General features: G+C 54.0%; 5 protein-coding genes across 5 annotated transcripts; 2 read left to right on the forward strand and 3 right to left on the reverse strand.

Moving 5' to 3' along the window:
* Positions 1–14: 14 nt before the first annotated feature.
* On the reverse strand, positions 15–3229 carry C8Q71DRAFT_782893 (kinase-like protein). Its single transcript, XM_047924953.1, has 11 exons — positions 2472–3229; positions 2381–2405; positions 2260–2327; positions 2103–2209; positions 1545–1908; positions 1419–1492; positions 1293–1370; positions 1034–1237; positions 837–984; positions 442–786; positions 15–371 (listed from the first exon to the last, which is right to left on the reverse strand). The coding sequence occupies exons 1-11, from the start codon at positions 3009–3011 to the stop codon at positions 192–194; spliced, it is 2133 nt and encodes a 710-aa protein (XP_047774309.1). The 5' UTR covers positions 3012–3229; the 3' UTR covers positions 15–191.
* Positions 3230–3761: 532 nt separating this feature from the next.
* On the reverse strand, positions 3762–6319 carry C8Q71DRAFT_882561 (uncharacterized protein). Its single transcript, XM_047928503.1, has 21 exons — positions 6131–6319; positions 5990–6071; positions 5920–5933; positions 5832–5868; positions 5717–5781; positions 5640–5649; positions 5570–5587; positions 5488–5513; positions 5401–5426; positions 5297–5349; positions 5215–5239; positions 5147–5158; positions 5076–5091; positions 4962–5008; positions 4808–4904; positions 4678–4737; positions 4582–4609; positions 4465–4528; positions 4384–4408; positions 4201–4326; positions 3762–4129 (listed from the first exon to the last, which is right to left on the reverse strand). Exons 1-21 carry the CDS (start codon positions 6199–6201, stop codon positions 4063–4065), a joined length of 969 nt encoding a protein of 322 aa, XP_047774310.1. The 5' UTR covers positions 6202–6319; the 3' UTR covers positions 3762–4062.
* Positions 6320–7614: 1295 nt separating this feature from the next.
* Positions 7615–9734, reverse strand: C8Q71DRAFT_715751 (fatty acid desaturase-domain-containing protein; the record flags this gene model as incomplete). Its single annotated transcript, XM_047921062.1, has 12 exons — positions 7615–7800; positions 7858–7925; positions 7981–8029; positions 8084–8242; positions 8431–8546; positions 8598–8680; positions 8734–8754; positions 8817–8977; positions 9032–9082; positions 9139–9204; positions 9319–9619; positions 9697–9734. The coding sequence occupies 12 exons, from the start codon at positions 9732–9734 to the stop codon at positions 7615–7617; spliced, it is 1299 nt and encodes a 432-aa protein (XP_047774311.1).
* A 1630-nt stretch (positions 9735–11364) lies between these two features.
* On the forward strand, positions 11365–12926 carry C8Q71DRAFT_715759 (uncharacterized protein; the record flags this gene model as incomplete). The annotated part of the gene is made up of 2 exons (XM_047921063.1): positions 11365–11667; positions 12774–12926. 2 exons carry the CDS (start codon positions 11365–11367, stop codon positions 12924–12926), a joined length of 456 nt encoding a protein of 151 aa, XP_047774312.1.
* Positions 12927–13572: 646 nt separating this feature from the next.
* On the forward strand, positions 13573–15889 carry C8Q71DRAFT_306710 (amidase signature enzyme). The gene is made up of 7 exons (XM_047917699.1): positions 13573–13721; positions 13767–14372; positions 14434–14699; positions 14754–14841; positions 14896–14957; positions 15010–15365; positions 15422–15889. The coding sequence occupies exons 1-7, from the start codon at positions 13687–13689 to the stop codon at positions 15680–15682; spliced, it is 1674 nt and encodes a 557-aa protein (XP_047774313.1). The 5' UTR covers positions 13573–13686; the 3' UTR covers positions 15683–15889.
* Positions 15890–16441: the final 552 nt, after the last annotated feature.

The following is a 16441-nucleotide window of genomic DNA, read 5'->3' on the forward strand; positions in this document are numbered from 1 at the left end:
AAACTCCCGCTCATCTCGCTCTGACGGCATTCAGAGGTGCTTGTACAAATACAAATGGCAAATCAAGGGCATGGTGGTCATATATTCTAGGATGTGCTGCATGATACGATGGACTTCGTAAGACGTGATAGACTGTCCGATAGAAGACGATGCGATGATATGGAGTTGTCCGACGTTCGCGCCACCGCCGCCTACACGCAGCATCGTCCGCTCCAGCACGCCAGCCGCACAATGACGATATGGAACACGGCAAGCATCAACGTGAACGACATGCTATCGAACCAGGTGTCCGCAACAGCGATGCCGAGAATGAACGTCGTGAACAGCAGATGCGGATGTGCGTCAGGACACATGCGGGTCATGCTCCACACCTACACGTACATGATAGCGAAATTTCGGTTCGTTAGAGACGTCATGGCGGGGTGGAGGCTGGAAAGTCACCTTGAGCATGAGTACGCATGACTTGACTGTCCTTGGCCACATCACGCGTGGGATCCGCACATGGATCTGTCGCCCGCCAACGTGAATTGTTCGTGCCCACACCCCGCTGGTGTTGAAGGCCAGTGAAGGTACGTTGAATGCTCGCTTCTTCTCCTCAACGTGGGCAGGCTTCGGCGACCTCTTCGCACTCGCGTCGAGTTCCGCGGAGACACGAACATCTAGTTCCGGCGTCTGTGGTGTTGACTCGACGAACGAGGTCGCGGCGTCGAACACTCGGCGGATGGGGATGGGAATGGGAACAAGTGAGTTGCTCCGCGGAGTGCCTTCCTCACGAAGAGGATCGAGCTGTTGGACATGAATATGCTAACCACACGGATGAATGACTTTGTACTCGCCCTACCCTCGCGAATCGCGCCAAGCACTCGTTCAGAAGAGGGCCGTATAGACGGGCTGATGTTGAGAAGTCCTTCGAGGAGGACGAGATAGGCGCGTGGCAGCCGTCTTGACTCAAATGCTGTCATGAGGGAACCAGAGGATTTGAAGCTGGTTCAATATCAATATCGCACTCACGCCCTAGCAGACGACTGCGTACCCAGCATACGTCTGAACCTCATGTTCAAGCTGATCCGGCGCCTCCCTTCCGCTGCGAGTGTTGTCTGACGAGTTTGCGTAGGGAAGCCTAAAGAATAGCAACTTGTGCAGGATCATCCCGACAGACCACATGTCTGATTTAGAGTCGACCTGCAGCAACTCGCCGGTCGGCGAAGGGAGCGACTCAGGAGACGAATACTCGAGGCTGATCGCAGCTTCAGTCGCATGATGTATTATATGAGAGAGCACAATGGACTTACGTTCCAGTGTTGCCAGATCGTGCTCGAGCTTTCAGCATGTCCTGCGATGTACCGAAGTCGGAGAGCATTGCGCGAGGGCTGCGTAATGTTAGCACAGTGACAACAGAAACAAGGGGAACAACGCACATCAGTCGGCCCTCATCCCATGTCAGTAGCACATTGCCTGGCTTCAGGTCAAGGTGTAGGATCGATTTCTCATGCTGCAGTGGCCATGAGCCAAAGGAGAGGTTTATGCGACGCCAGAGCACGCACCAAGAACGCAAGACCTGACACTACGTCCCCGAACAGGCTCTTCACTTCCTCCGCACTTAACAGGTGCACCGCTTTCCAGTTCGCAGGTCCCTTGGTCCCTGCTAGACCATCCGCTGCCAACCCGAGTTCACGCTTCAATCGTTCGCGCTCTGTGGGAGATGCCCGCTGCAGCGCACGAAATGCCTTGATACGCGCCGAGCGCGAGTTCGGATTCGGCGAGGGCGGTGCCTCGGGGGCAGGGGACGCGCTGGGTGACGATGAAGCGCTCATCGTGGCGGCATGCGGGAGGTTCGTGGCACTACGGCCGAGCCGGGCGTCGATGAAGTCGTCGAGGCTCCCGCCTTCTGCCCATTGCATCAGCACGCTGGACACGTAGTTAGTCGTTCATGACGAGAGATATAACAAGACACGGCGCGGGGATCCAGTGCGCAGAACATCCTGCTCAATATGAAGCCGCGGGCCCTGTCACGATACAATACTATGGGCGCGACGCTATTCATAGAGACCAGAATGTTCTCTGGATCCCGGCGCGTGACTTCTGAATGAATCTGGACTTACTGCAACGTGGGCACTTGCGGACCGAACGAAGAGAACTGGCAAGTCTCGAGCCACGCATGATGATAGGTAATGATGTTCGGGTGATGCAGACGTTCCAAGAGCCGGACCTAGATGACGTCAGACAGAAGACCGTAGCTGCGAATGGTGAACTCCCCACCTCGCGCAGGATGTTCAGCAGGTATGAGTGAGACTGGCCTACTGCGATCTTCTTCACTGCGAAATGCCCTATTCCCGCTATGAGTTGTGAATGACGAGGTCGTCAATATGATGCAACACACCAAGCGAATTGCCGTCCAACATGTGCTGAAGAGCATTATGGACCTACGTTTGCCCCTGGACCAAGAATCGAAGGGGAGACGAGAGACGCACCTGGCATAAGAACACAGAGCCGTTCGCGCCCATGCCGAGCCTGCACTCCTCCTTGAAGAACGCCTTGAAGTAACCCTCTGCCATATTCTCCGGATTGAACGCACCCGAGCCTGAACCGTTAGCGCTCCCGCTTGGGATCGTCCTCGCCGTACGCCCAGTCCCCGGCCGTGATGCGGTTTCATTCGCAATCTGCAACAACTGAAAGTAGTTCGCCGCCCGGCTGCGCGGGCGTGAATGAGCAATATCGTCGTCTACATCCAGATCAAGTTCGCTGTCCATGTCACTTTCATCACCGTGCTGCTCCGGGTGGACTTCGGTGGGTAGGGTTCGATGACAAAACGGACAGCGATTACCTGCGTGGCGTTGAACGAGGCCGGAGCTGGTGTCTCTGGGGTGTTTGTGGATGGAGAGGGCATGCGAAGTCGGGTTATACAATACGACCTGGTTCGAGAGGTGGAGAATGGGTCGCCATTCGGGATCGAACGAGGCGAGGGCGACGAGCGCGTTCACTGGGGAGGGCGGCTGGCTTTCGTCGTACATGCTCGAGAGTGCTTGCGCCCTTTGGCGATTCACTGAAAGAAGGGAAGAATACTAGTACCTGTACGGAGATGTCGTGAGCACTGAGCAGACTCGGAGCAGGAACAGTCCTCGGTTAAGTAACACCGCGCACCTCCAGCACTCGCAGCGTGTGATGGGCGTGTCGCACAGCTACAAGAAGTCCAAACGACCTCGTGTCATGGTAGAAGTGGATGTAAGTGGTTATTTAAAGTCGTTGAGGCGCCTGCAGGCGGGGCGTGGCTGAGAAAGGTCACCTGCACGTCCCACGCTCGGTACTCTTCAGCTCAAATTCCTCTCGATTATAATACAGCAAAGTCTTGCTGCTTCAGTCGATGTTACTGTCATGAACGGTGTACACACTACGTGATCGCGAGTGGATCTTCAGTCCTATCCGAACGAGGGTTGTCAGTGCTTCAAGTTGTCAGTGAGCAGTGAGCGCACAACGCGGTAGATGGAGGGCGCAGATGAGTGACATGTTCACGGAAGCAGGTCCTGTTCGTCGTATATATATACCGGACAAATGGATTTACAGGAGAGGAGCTACCACAGAAGCCACTGCGGGGCTTTTGAAGGGACACGAAAGAGCTTGACCTCTAACGGATTAGGCAGGTGCCCTTCCTTAAGAGGAAGCTGCTGTATGTCAAAAATCGTGTCCGAAGATGTCGGGCCAAGGGCGGGCGATCACCGATCGGGGCTTCAGCGCGTAAGTACCTCCCCTCATTTGTCGGGAGTCCTCGATACTTGCTTGCGCGACCTGACCGAGGCTCAGCGCTCAACTAGGGCGCAATACAATGTTCTTGTAAAATTCTAGTCCGTACGACAAGACAACATTCGTCGATAGCGTCCGAGATCTATGCAGAGACGCATCCCACCTACGATATTGGGACTGTGCGACACTAATGGACTCGAAGTGGGCGTTCCTACTGTGAGATAAAGTCCGAGTCCGTGTGCTCAAAATTCAATCTGATATGCAAGATGGTGAGAAAAGCGTTCAAGGAGTTATGACCCAATCGTCTGTGCTTCCCCTTCAAGTTCAACGATCAAAGTCTTCCATGAAGCTTGAGCCTGCTAACGTCGACGGCCGCGAGGCGAACCTCTCCCTGCACATCGTCAGAGAATTGTCTCAGCAGGCTGTAAGGATGCTAATGTAGCGAGTTTGCATCAAACGTACCTTCGTGTTGGCGTCTCCAGAGAGGAGGACCTCATGGAACGGTCCTCGAGAGATATGTCGGCGCCACCCCATGTACTGGGAATCGTCGGCGTGCCTATCTGTGTAATGTGTTTTCGCGCATTCCACCTGTGACGATTACACGGAGTCAGCGTCCCTCTTGCACGGAGGGGAAATGAAGCGAACATGGCAAGAAGAGAGTTGACGTAGACTGTGGTCTCATGTCTCAGTGTGCATCGACGTAGGTTTAGTATGTAGAGACCGTACGTGTACTTGCCGGGATGTAGAATATCATAGAATACAACGTATCATTTCGTGAATCGACAAGGAACTGGTTTTGTGTGAGTTAGGCACAATAGTGTATCCTCGATGCTGACTGCTCACGAGGGCGAATGCCAGGACTTGTGCGACACTGAATCACCGAACGTGGGGTCAGGGGACAACCTAAATGAGATACTCATCTTATAGAGTCGTACTCACGATGTGCAAAACCCCCGGGTTATCGCGTAGCTGATGAGCTTTGTCACTATGGTGTCAGAGCTATGTTGCCGAAGCGCACGATCAGTGACAGGCGTTACGACGTTGATGCTGTCAATCCGAGGATGCGTACCGTTTGTGACCTGTCCTGGCGTCGTGTAAATGATAGCACAACCACACGGTGATGTAGATGTCGACGATCGCAGAACATCCAGGACGGATCGACCCAGCTAGCTGAGGGGAGAGTCAGCAGTGCTGTCGGAGACTCCAGTGCCAGCACATGGCACTTGCCTTGGCTTTCGACAACGCCATGTCCATCCCATCAGCCATGCGACTGCCAGCGAAGTAGTCCGCCACCAGTCAGGCTGTTATGTTCATTGGTCGAAGTATAGGGTACGCACATTTGCATAGCGCCAACTGTGACAAACAAGTCAAGAGCTGCAGGAAACACCGCTTTTGCAGAGAAACATACCTAATCCAGCGACTAGAACCAGTGGCCTTGAGAGAGTCATTGTAATGCATAACAGAAGAATCACATACTGAGCGACACTACGGTCAATAGTAGCTGTTCAAGGCGGTTAGGAACGCGAGATTCGCAGGGTCAATCAGTGATCGCACACACCGGCGGAAGCATGAAGAGTACCCAATGCCTGTGATGTTGCGACTCCTTGAGGACTGACTGCTGTCGAATTCAATGAGCACATATCCAGCGTGACACGCACTCACATCTCCATATGGTGTGTAGATAGCAGCTACCGTGATGACAGCCGGCATCACTATTGCATCGGACGAACAACAGAGTAGTAAACCTACCATTGTATTATGAAGATGGTACTGCACTAAGATGAAACACAATGTCAGTGTCACAGTAGTGACTCGACGCGGGAAACCGTACGGAAAGGACGAACTCGCCCTGGTGAGTTGCGTGTCAGATTGAATGATCTCGACGTAAGGACGACGCGTACCGGTAGAATGCTGCAGTTGCGTGCCACTGAGCGAAGCTCCAATAGTGCTGAAAGGATGCGGTCTAGGTGATGCTCACCCTGGTAATCTTGCCAACAATGCAAAGGCATCTCCATGGGTCCAAACCAAGAACTCCCAGCCGCACTAGCAAGTTGATAGGTGAATGTATGTTATTCACTATGCAAACGACCTACAATCATATCCACTATCGTTTTGCCCGTGTCCAAGATCCTGCTCATGAATATCAACTACGTCCGACTTGACGATGGATGCCGTACTGACCAGATGAGTATTACCTGCAGGGCCGAGATCAGTCTTCATTGACCGAGGCAGGCATTGAAGGGACTCTCACAATGATCGTAATGTATCTATGGTCGGTGAAACCGTAGTGAGTGATGTAGTACAGGACTTGGCCGCACGTGCAGCCGTACAGCCTATGTTTCGGTCCTATAGTGGTTAATAGCGACGAGACAGGAGGATTCGCCAGACTCACATCAACGAGAATAATCCCACGAAGAATATGCAGCCCAAACTTCCATCAAGTTCCAGCTTGGGTTCGGTCATCGTGGTTCACGTGGAGATGGGCTACAAGCTCAAGAGTTGGAAGACGAGGATTCCCGTAGTCTGCGCGACGGCCAACGCTTGGAAATCAGCAGGGCATTTATACATAAGCAGACTGGCCACTGACCTTGCTGATCGTCATATGCAAGAGAGCCACAGGTAGTTGCCGCCGGGTCCCACCAGGACACATCGCCACAAGGCGTTGCCTTTTTCTGGTGATCTAGTTGTCAGTGGAATACCAAATTCGAGCTAGCTTCTACAAGTTCTATATGATCAAGAGTACCACACCTGTCGTCTCATCGAGCGGGCACCACTCTTTACAACCTCGATACAGAGGGCCTCGCCGTGTATGCTCAGGTGTAATAATGCTACATACGATTCAGCTCTTGTGTTCAGCTCGCGAATGCAACATCGTAGTGTTATTGCAGTAGAGGTTTAGGCGTTGACCTGAAGAGTCAGCATCATCTACATGGCGTATGTCAGTCGACGATCAGGCAACAACGAGTGTCAGTGACCGTACCTCGACACGGCGGAGATCATCGCCGGGATTTTGCATGTCCAATTCCATCATATGGAGACGCATGCACCACTGCAATTTGACCTACACGATCAAGAAGCACGTCGCATCCCATGAAGGAAGCGGCGAGACGTCCAATCCTCCGGTTCAAGAGACACAGCAGGTACGTGCGACCAGTGCATGTTCGACGTCGACGCCAGCTGGCGAACACGCATTGCGTGGTCGATCACGCCATGAGAAGGTCAGTGTGGACAGTCTGTCATGCAGCGCGTGGCCGTGTCTCGCATTTCTTTGAAACACACCTGACTGACACTGTTCGAGGCGCGGGGGACGGGGGGCAAATGCTTGCGTGACGGCCTCGATTCCCTAAACGCCGATTGAGGTCAATCAATGTGTGGAATCCATGTCAATCAATTGGAACACATAATAATGCGACGTATTGCTCACCTTCACTGTACATACATGCAAAGTACTGCCGCGGTAACCTGTCGCTCGAGTGAAATGCTACGGCACGCCGGCTGCATCACAACTCAAACGACGTAGCCGTCTCGTCGCGACGGAGACAAAAGGATGAACCTGAACATTGCGGTGAATGTTGAAGGTGCAATGCCTCGGGGCACAACCCAATGATCGCGCAGCGATCGACAGCTGCCAAAGATGATTCAGTCGGGTAAGTGTCCAGTCACTGCTGCGGTTGTTGGCAGCGAAGGTGCGCACAGCAGGTCGGCAGCTACCGGAGCCGAGGGAAGTAGAGTTGCCCTCAACGGACGTCCGGAACCGATGGTGGTATGAGGAACACTTCAGATCAAGGTCATCCGATACTCTGTCACTTAAACGAAATAGGGTCAACTGTTGTACATCTATGTATCCAGGCTAGCGTTGCAGCACAACCCGCACCATCACTCTACCACCTTAGTCCCGTTGTCTTGCTCCTCCGGGTTCCAATTCTCGTCGACCTGCTGAAGCTTGTCCTTCGCCACACCACGGACAGACTCGCCGAACTTGTTCCTGTAGAACACGATTGACTCGTCATCGTCGACGTAGATGCACTGCGTGAACGAGCGGTAGAGGGCATAGAACGTGTTCTGCGCTCGGACATGAGTGTCGGACATGCCTGTGTTGCCGACCCACGTAACGCTCACCGTCGAATCGTAGTTGTAGTCATCCTTTAGAACCTTGCGCACGCATCTAGTTATCTCCGGTTGGTGGTCTAGGCGCCGTCGTCAGTTCAGCGCTCTGGGCCCTTGTGGGAAACCTTCGCTCACAGAACGGGGCGTAGGAGAAGAAGTGGTGGGCAACATGGTCATGAGAAACCTAAAGCGCGCTGTGAGTTGACGATTACCAGAACATTGGCTCCTTCTCTCTCACGTTGTGCAGGAAGAACCTGCCGGCCCATCCGAGGAGCGGGCGGTCAACAGTAGCTGCGGCCCCACGCACCCACGACCACTCGTCTTTGCGGTAATGAGGGATTGTAGGGTCGGAATGGTGCAGGTATGTTAGCATTACTGTAGACACGTAGACGCACTGCTGTTAGAGCGGTCAACATATGGCATAGAAAGGTTCACCAACCAATCCTACGGTGTGATTGAGCAGTTTGAACCTAGTGTTATCATACAATCACATCGGATTTACTGTAGTACTCACCAGTGATTGCAGAGCTGTCAAACTCACGTCTTAGTTTGGGGCAGGGTGGAAATCAGAACCGACTGACGCACCACGTAGGGAATGAAATAGTACATGAAGACCGCCCATGCTCCATATAGGTTCGCCGCCCGTCTCAACACCAAGCCCATCCCAAGAATGCCGATGTCGGAGAGGAGTATACCAAGTCCTGAGCGAATCATGTCAAGTTCCACAACATTGATCAACACTGCGATCGTACTTTGGTCGGGACGGAAGAGTGGAGAGTACGGTGAGAAGTGATTCGTTCCCTTTGGATATCGGTTGGAGCCCGCAGCATTTATGCTAGAAAAGCGGTTATCATGGCCCGCCGCGTAGCGGATAATGTCCTGACATACGTCATATACAGCCACCAGCCCCTACGTCAGGATGCAATCAGCATGATCACTATGCAACGTACGAAGCAAGAGGAAGGACGTACATTCCCTGCATGACGAGCATTCGTCCCAACGTCAAGATAGGCGTCTCATCGAACACCTCCAAGTAGTCGACAGACTTGGCCTTCTCCTTGGGAGGGAGCGGATAATCGCTACGTTCGTAGGGCACGTAGTTCTCGTCGCGTTCAATCGATGCGACCGTTCTCTGAAGGCATGAGCTAAGCCATGAAGGAACAGGATGCTAGGCCACAGAGCTCACATGATGCGCATTGTGGCTCGCTTTCCATGCAAAGAACGGTGCCATGATGAGCTGCACGGATGTGGCGGTCTATCATCTCGACAGACTTGACTTCATGTCATACGTACTGTGTGGAAGAAGTACCCGAGTGTGTCGTTGACATATCGATTGTTGAATAGCGTTTGGTGGCCGAGCTGGTACGTGTCAACCAAGAGACTCTCGAGGAACTACAAGACGAGTAACACACCTCATGCGCTACAAACGAGCACAGCTGCCTGCTCAACAGTTGTATACCTCAGTCCATTGACTGACTTACCAATACAGAAGAAGCCCGCGAAGGAAAGACCCTGGAACCACCAATACACTAGCCAGAGCGCGGCCCGGGCAACGCGGATTTGCCACGCAGCGGACAAGGGTACGAAGCCACCGAAGTTACCCGCGAGGATGTGCTCGATCGAGAAGCCATAATAGAATATGGCGGCACAGCACACTACGTCGCGGATACAGTAGTAAGATGACAGCCACGGGTTCTTGCGCAGTAGGTGCTTTGGGACCGCATCGTGGACGTCCTTGAGAGTGATGGTCGGGGGCACAAACGGCTTCTCCAGCCTGGAGCACAAAGGTAGATGACGCAGGTGTCAGTCATGACAGTGATATTCGCGGCAGAGCCGCTACAGACGTCGAACACTTGCCGAGCTTTGTATTCAGGCCCGTGATCAAACATATCGAATGAAATGAGCAGTTGAGAAGCGAAGGGCACTCGCAGGAACAGAAGGGAGTCCCGTAGGATCCTCCGCGTAAAGAGACGTGACACCCTTAAGTAGTCGCAGCGCTGCCTGACATACAGTTTGATTTTCCTATCAAAGTGGACGCTCAACTTACACATGCCCCGTGCCAATGTGCCGATGCCCTGAGAGCAGCCCATTGATTCCGGATCGAATGCAGGATAAGAAGGAAACTCTTGCTTCGAGAACAGGCTCGGGGTGTGAACAGTGAGACCGAGATGACACCTAGCGAATGTATATGCCGTCAATTGACAGGGCATGGAGCGACACTCCGTGCACTCACAGTGACGCTCATACAGAAGAGCTAGGTCATACGGCGTAATCAATGTTCTGCGTCCTGTGGCCGTTGGAAGTGAATGTGCGAATGACTGAGCCCGACCACATCCCCGAGGTTGAAGCTTCGTTTCGGACGGCTTGCAGAAGGACCAGTGTTCGTCCGCGATAATTAGCCCCATGCATGCGCAGCGCTCCGAGGGTTTCATCCCATTTAGCCGTTAACGTTACAATGCGAGTAATGAATGAATGGAGCACTCGATCTTGCACCCTTTGGCAAAGCCTATCAGTTTTAGAAGGAAGGCACGAGCATCGATGTGAAAGCACGTCGTGCAGGATGAACGTGTCCCCGGAACCACTCTCCAAACTGGCCAGAAAAAATGCGTTTGTGAGAAGAGGAACGACGGCTATGAAGCTTCGGGCAATATGCACAGGCAACGTGCCCGGCAAGCGCCGTAATACTTCCCATAGTAGTCCGGATGAGTGGATCGCTGGACACGATCACGAGCAAACTCTGTTCGAACGCCGCATATTGAGCGAGCGACCGAATAACCCGAATGGAGAATGTAAGAGCGTAAACGTCCGACGCTCCGACAGCTGCTCGTCAGTGACTCAGTCCCCATGGGGCTCAAGCACCAAACGGTCAGCCCTTCAGGGACCGCCGGATTCACTTCTCAGCTAAGCAAAGATAGGGATGGCATGGCGGGGAACATACTATAGCTCCGTACATAGACGGTGATAAATGTTGTGAACTGTCACTGACAAGGGAGTGTGTTGCTCATGGATCAGAAGCTCGGTTGCGAAGAGTTGCTACACAGTGCGAGATGGCGCAGGTGATTGAATTAGCAGCGTATCTGCAACCCTATGAATAACTGACATACCAGTCGTGTCGATTTGGCATCGGACCCAGAAGCGAACTTGAAGTTAAGGATCCGACGCATCGTAACTTGCCAGGCTAGCCCCAACTTTCTTGGGTATAGTTGAAGAGTCTTTCATGTCGCATTTCAAAACGAATGCTTGATTGGTAGGCGGTATGTACGTGTCAGGACTTGCCGTACTTATAGAGACGTGAGGAGGAAGAACCTGACAGTGACGGCGTCAGCGGGGCGTCAAGATGTTCTCGCCGCCAAAGTGCGCGCCACCTTGTTGAATTTCTCACGACTGCACTCACGTGCTAACTACCATCTCTTGCTTCCTCCCACCACCGTCTCATAGCCTCTGTACTACCGCTCTTGCCAAACCCGTTCTCTCTCCCTGTCGCTGCCGTCGTTAGACGCGACTGGAGCACTTGCGAACATGACGACCCAGCAAGTCAACCTCTCGATGTCTCAGCTTTCGCTGAATTCTAACGGCTCGGCCAGCGAGGCGGAAGATTGGGACCGCTCCATGAATCTCGACACGCAAACTCCGCGTAATTCGGTCGCGTTTCCTGGCGGGGAGGGAGGAGAGGGGGAGGCAGCCGCGGCTCTAGGACGAGGGCAGGACGGGAAGTCCAAGCGCACGCTGAGCGAGCTGCTGAAACTCCATGCCGAGAAGGGGAAGGACGTGGCCTTCAGCCCCGAAGAAGCGAGCAGAATAGCAGAGGTCCTTGGGCAATGGGTGAGTACGCTCGATTCTGCGTACTTTTCGCGCGTTTGTCTTTCTCGGATCACCGCAAGCACCGCGTCTCTTCCCCTCCCTCACTGTGGAGGTTACCTTCTGCTAGAGGGAAGTGTAGGACAAGCGCGTTCTACACGCGCTGCTGTTCTCAACGTCGCGTCGGTCGGTACAACAGGGCGCTATACTCTCTGGACATCCTCATCAACGAGGACCAGAGCGTAGTGTCCACTCTGCAGCTCTTCAGTGGACCTGCTCTGCACGGGGCGCGCATCCGAGATATAAACCAGTGCCCATGATCGCTGTACACGCGGGCGGCTATATGCCTTCCATGGCCCCTGATAATATGCGGTCGCTTGATCCGCGACTCGCAGGATCTGACCTGGACCCTGCCTTTAGCAAGGGTTGGTACTCTCGCTGTCGTCGCGCTGACGCCGTTCGCGAGAGCACCTGGGCTGGCGATGCCCGGATGCTCCGCACCCCTCGAGCAACCATTAGTACATGCCATGTCCGGGCAATTCCTCAGCCCTTCTCAGCGGCATTCACCCATATGTCCGGACAAGAGTCAGCCCCAACCCCTCCGGATTCTATCCAGGCGTCCTCCCCAATTCGCGCGGGGGGGGGGGGTGCATCCCTTGCTATCGTACCAGCAAACCCCTGTGCAACACGCGGGATGCGGTACGTGATGCGCTGAGGAAATCCGTAATGCAAGGGATAACGCCAATGTTGATGGAGGATGAGGGGGGAGGCTCAGAGTCCTCGGTTCCCGTGTTCGATATCGATGACAATTCGCAGCCGTGTCGTGTACAAGGCGGCCCCGACGGCTGGTCACGCGCCATGGGTGCGGCAAACATCGATGCAACATGGGTCTCCCAGCGCGTTTCGCTCTGGAGAGAAGGCTATGTCTGCTAAGTTATTTATGTCCGCCTCGCTGCTTGTTGCAACGAGAATGCATATTGTCGAGCCCTACCGCGATGAGTGTACTTCGGTTTTGCCGTTTACATGTGCTCCGATGAGACGCGGTGGCGCCATTATTTATACAACAAGAGTCTTTACCTTGGTTGTACACTTGCGTGTGAAGCAGCATCATTCTGACTGTCATCCCGCAGATAAACTCAGGGCCATCACCATATGAAGGCGAAGACGACTTCTTCGCACGATCGCAAGACGATTCCGCGTTGGGAAAGCGCACGCCGTCGGCACAATTCGACGCGACGGGCAGGCCCAGAGGGCAGAGCGAAAGTGTCATTTCCCAGTCATAACCGGTGGCACTCCGACACCTGCGCGGAGAGACCGGTCTTCATGTTACCTAGAGAAAGAGCTTGGCCCCGTCATCATTGTCCCGGTGCGTCTCCAACTTTGTAGCCAACAACGCGCGTCTGACCCTTGATGTCCTAGGCCCGTCTGCGATATCCCACCACGAATGTATCACACCGCACTCACGACCCATCACGACCCTTCACGATCTGCTACGACCTCTCACGCTTTCCCGCTTTCTGCTCGCTATCTATGTCTGTATCCTCATCACAACCGCAACTGTACTCCTCGTCTTCGCTATCGAACGACTCTAATCGTTTCGTTTCTCTGTACATACTACCTATAAACAGCGAGAATCCGCTGAAACCGCCGCGTGTATTGGGGACCGTCGAAGACTCACTGCCTCCACGGTGGAGCGCAACGAGGTATGTAGGTGCAAGTCCGAAGTCAGCGATGGTGCTTCGCCACATGCGAGTAGTGGTAGTCAGTGGGACGACAGAAACAAGCGTATCGCATCGTTCGCAGTGGAGTTTATACCAGTGACGGTGAGATGTCATTAGCTTCTACTGGCTTTGTTTCTGATATAGCTCGCGTTAAGTTTCAATGACAGCGCAGTCCCGGAGCGAGGCGGGAAGCCGCAGAAGAGAACTCTCATGACTGACATTGCTTATCCGAAGCAAGGGGCGCGAAGCCAATTCGCGGCAGCGGGGTATATGGTCTTTGCAGACTGGAAGCAAGACTGGTTGGACTTCCGCTCGTGTGTGCATGATGTTCTCGTACCTCGCTCACCGTCGCGCTTGGTAAGTAGCACATTCCGCCGGCAGACCTTGCCTGATTTTGTGCAGCTATGCGAAGCAACAAGAGCGCCGCGACCGCATTTACAGTTTGTCGCCCGTGTACGGCACACCTCTGTCGGCCGCCGATAAAGACATCCTCTCGAAGCCCATCGCTGGAATTGTCTCGGGCGTCCAGAGTGGTTCCCTGCAGCCCAGCGATATTCTCCTCGCCTATGGCAAGGCCGCGCTGAAGGCGCATGCCGCGACCAACTGTTTGACCGAGGTTCTTCTCCCCGAGGCCGAGGAATGGGCGAAGAACTGCAATACCAAGGGCCCCTTAGCGGGCATGCCGGTCAGTCTGAAGGACGAAAACTCCGTCGCGGGCTTCGACGCCTCCGTGGGGTACTCCGCGTGGGTCGGCAAGAAGATGCAGAGAGATTCCGCGCTCGTGAAGGTGCTCCGCGCGGCGGGCGCGGTGCCCTATGTGAAGACGAACGTGCCGATCACGATGCTGTCGTTCGAATGTGCGAACGAGGTGTTTGGGACGACGACGAACCCGCATGGGAAGGACTTCGCGCCCGGTGGGTCGTCGGGCGGCGAGGCGGCGCTGCTTGCCTTTGGGGGCTCGAGGGTAGGCGTGGGCTCGGATGTTGCGGGTTCAGTTCGTATCCCGTCGTGTGTAGTCCATTCTGTCGCTGCACGTCTGGCGTGCTGATGGGCAGTCACTCGGTGATAGACATTACTCGGGGACGTACACGATCAAAGCGTCATCGTACCGGTTCCTCAAAACAGGCAACGCGCACACGAGTATCCCCGGGGAGGAGGGCGTGCCCGTCTCGTTCTCTCCGATGACGCGAACGCTCGAGGACCTCGAGACTTTCTGGAAGGCAATCATGAGCATGAAGCCATGGGACTACGACCACGCAGTGCTTCCCATTCCCTGGCGCAAGATCGACCTCTCCAGTCAGAAGGGCATCCGGTGGGGTGTTATGTGGGATGATGGTCAGTAATGGCATTCTGCGAATAGAGTGGTGAGGCTAACCTCTGCCGGTTAAGGTGTTGCTGCCCCTTCGCCCGCTTGCCATCGTGCATTACATACTGTCGCCAAGGCGTTGGAAGCCCATGGTCATCAAGTGATCCCCGTGTCTGTTCCCTAATGTATCAGAGTGACGTTGAGACTGACAGATGCGCCATATAGCTCTCCGCCTAGCCCGTATGAAGGTCTGAAGATCGCGGCCCAATTGCTCATGGCGGACGGTTGTAAGTATCACGTGCGACTACGTTCATGGAAACATACCTTACGGTTGTGCAGGCAAACTATGCATTGAGCCTATTCGCACCGGCGAGTTCAACGACCCCGGCGTACGCGAGGCTCTAGGGATGTTCCGCGCTCCACGCATAATCAAGAAGCTATACGCCTGGTACCTCCGCTACATCAAGCGCGACCCACTCTATGCGGGCCTGGTCGAGGCCTGGTCCGAAAAGACGGTGCCCGAATACTTGGCGCTCGTCTCCCAGCGCGAGGCGTACAGGGAGCGCTGGTTCGAGTTCATGAATGAACAAGGGTTGGATTTCATTTTGACGGTACCAAACTCGCTGCCCGCGGTACCGCACGGAGGCATGAAAGAAGGATGGAAAGCATGTGGATATACATTCCTGTGGAACCTGGTGCGTAGACCCCTGGAGTCTCTCGTTTCCCAGTCAATAACTGATGCATTCGTCAGCTGGACTACACTGGAGGAATCTTGCCTGTCACCCACGTGGACCGCGCACGCGATGCTTTAGGCGCATCCAAGGCCAGGAACGCAATCGAGGCTGGTCAAAATCGTATGTATGACGCAGACAGAATGCACGGCCTGCCCGTCGGTGTTCAGGTCGTTGGGAGGAGGCTGCAGGAAGAGAAGGTCCTCGAAGCGATGAAGATTATTCATAAGCTACTGAGCGAGGAAGGAAAGCCGTATATCCCACTCAGCATCCCTGAATAGACTACGAGTATGTCGCTACTGGTGTACAGCTACTGATATTTCCCTCATACCGCGTCCACGATATACTGAGCTGTTGGTACGAACCGCAGCATTGTGCTGATCTTGTCGTAGTCTGGGTGGATCTGAAATGTTTCGTGGATCCCTTGGGTTGTCGATTAGGCGGTATGGCTAAGTATGGTAATAATATATGATCATGTTCTGCAGCGCAAACAACTGTATTGCGCCAAATGTCTAGGCGCACAAACATTCCAAAACTGAAGCTGACTCTGAGTAGCTCTGAGTGCCTCCGATCACTGGGATCATTGAAATGATTGGATGCATATGATGACATAATGCATATACAGTACCGTCGAAGCTCTGATGCGATGGCCGGAGCACAATACGTCCTATATCCTGGGCTTTGCAAACAACAGTAGTGACCGCCTTCCGAGCCAGTGTGGATCATCTGTGGTGCGTGTATGCGCAGTGCGCACACATTCATATATCCGCGAACAACTGTGAACTACAGCTAATTCCATTTAAGTAGGCCCACGTCAAGTGCGGACACCGGGGGAGTGCGTCGGACTCGGTACCACAAACGTGATTCCATGATTTCTATCATCAACGTTTGACTGGAACTGGTACCGGTCGCATCTTCGAGAGCGAGCCAGACCGAGGTGTGTCGCTGAGGTCGACCGGCAGAACGTGCGGATCGCCCAAATACAACGTAACGGCCCGACCTCCTGCTCGTATTTTTTCGGCGACGTGTCTCGTCATATG

This window comes from Rhodofomes roseus (assembly GCF_022264815.1).
Source record: "Rhodofomes roseus strain CIRM-BRFM 1785 chromosome Unknown C8Q71scaffold_27, whole genome shotgun sequence".
In the NCBI taxonomy this organism is placed as follows: Eukaryota; Fungi; Basidiomycota; class Agaricomycetes; order Polyporales; family Fomitopsidaceae; genus Rhodofomes; species Rhodofomes roseus.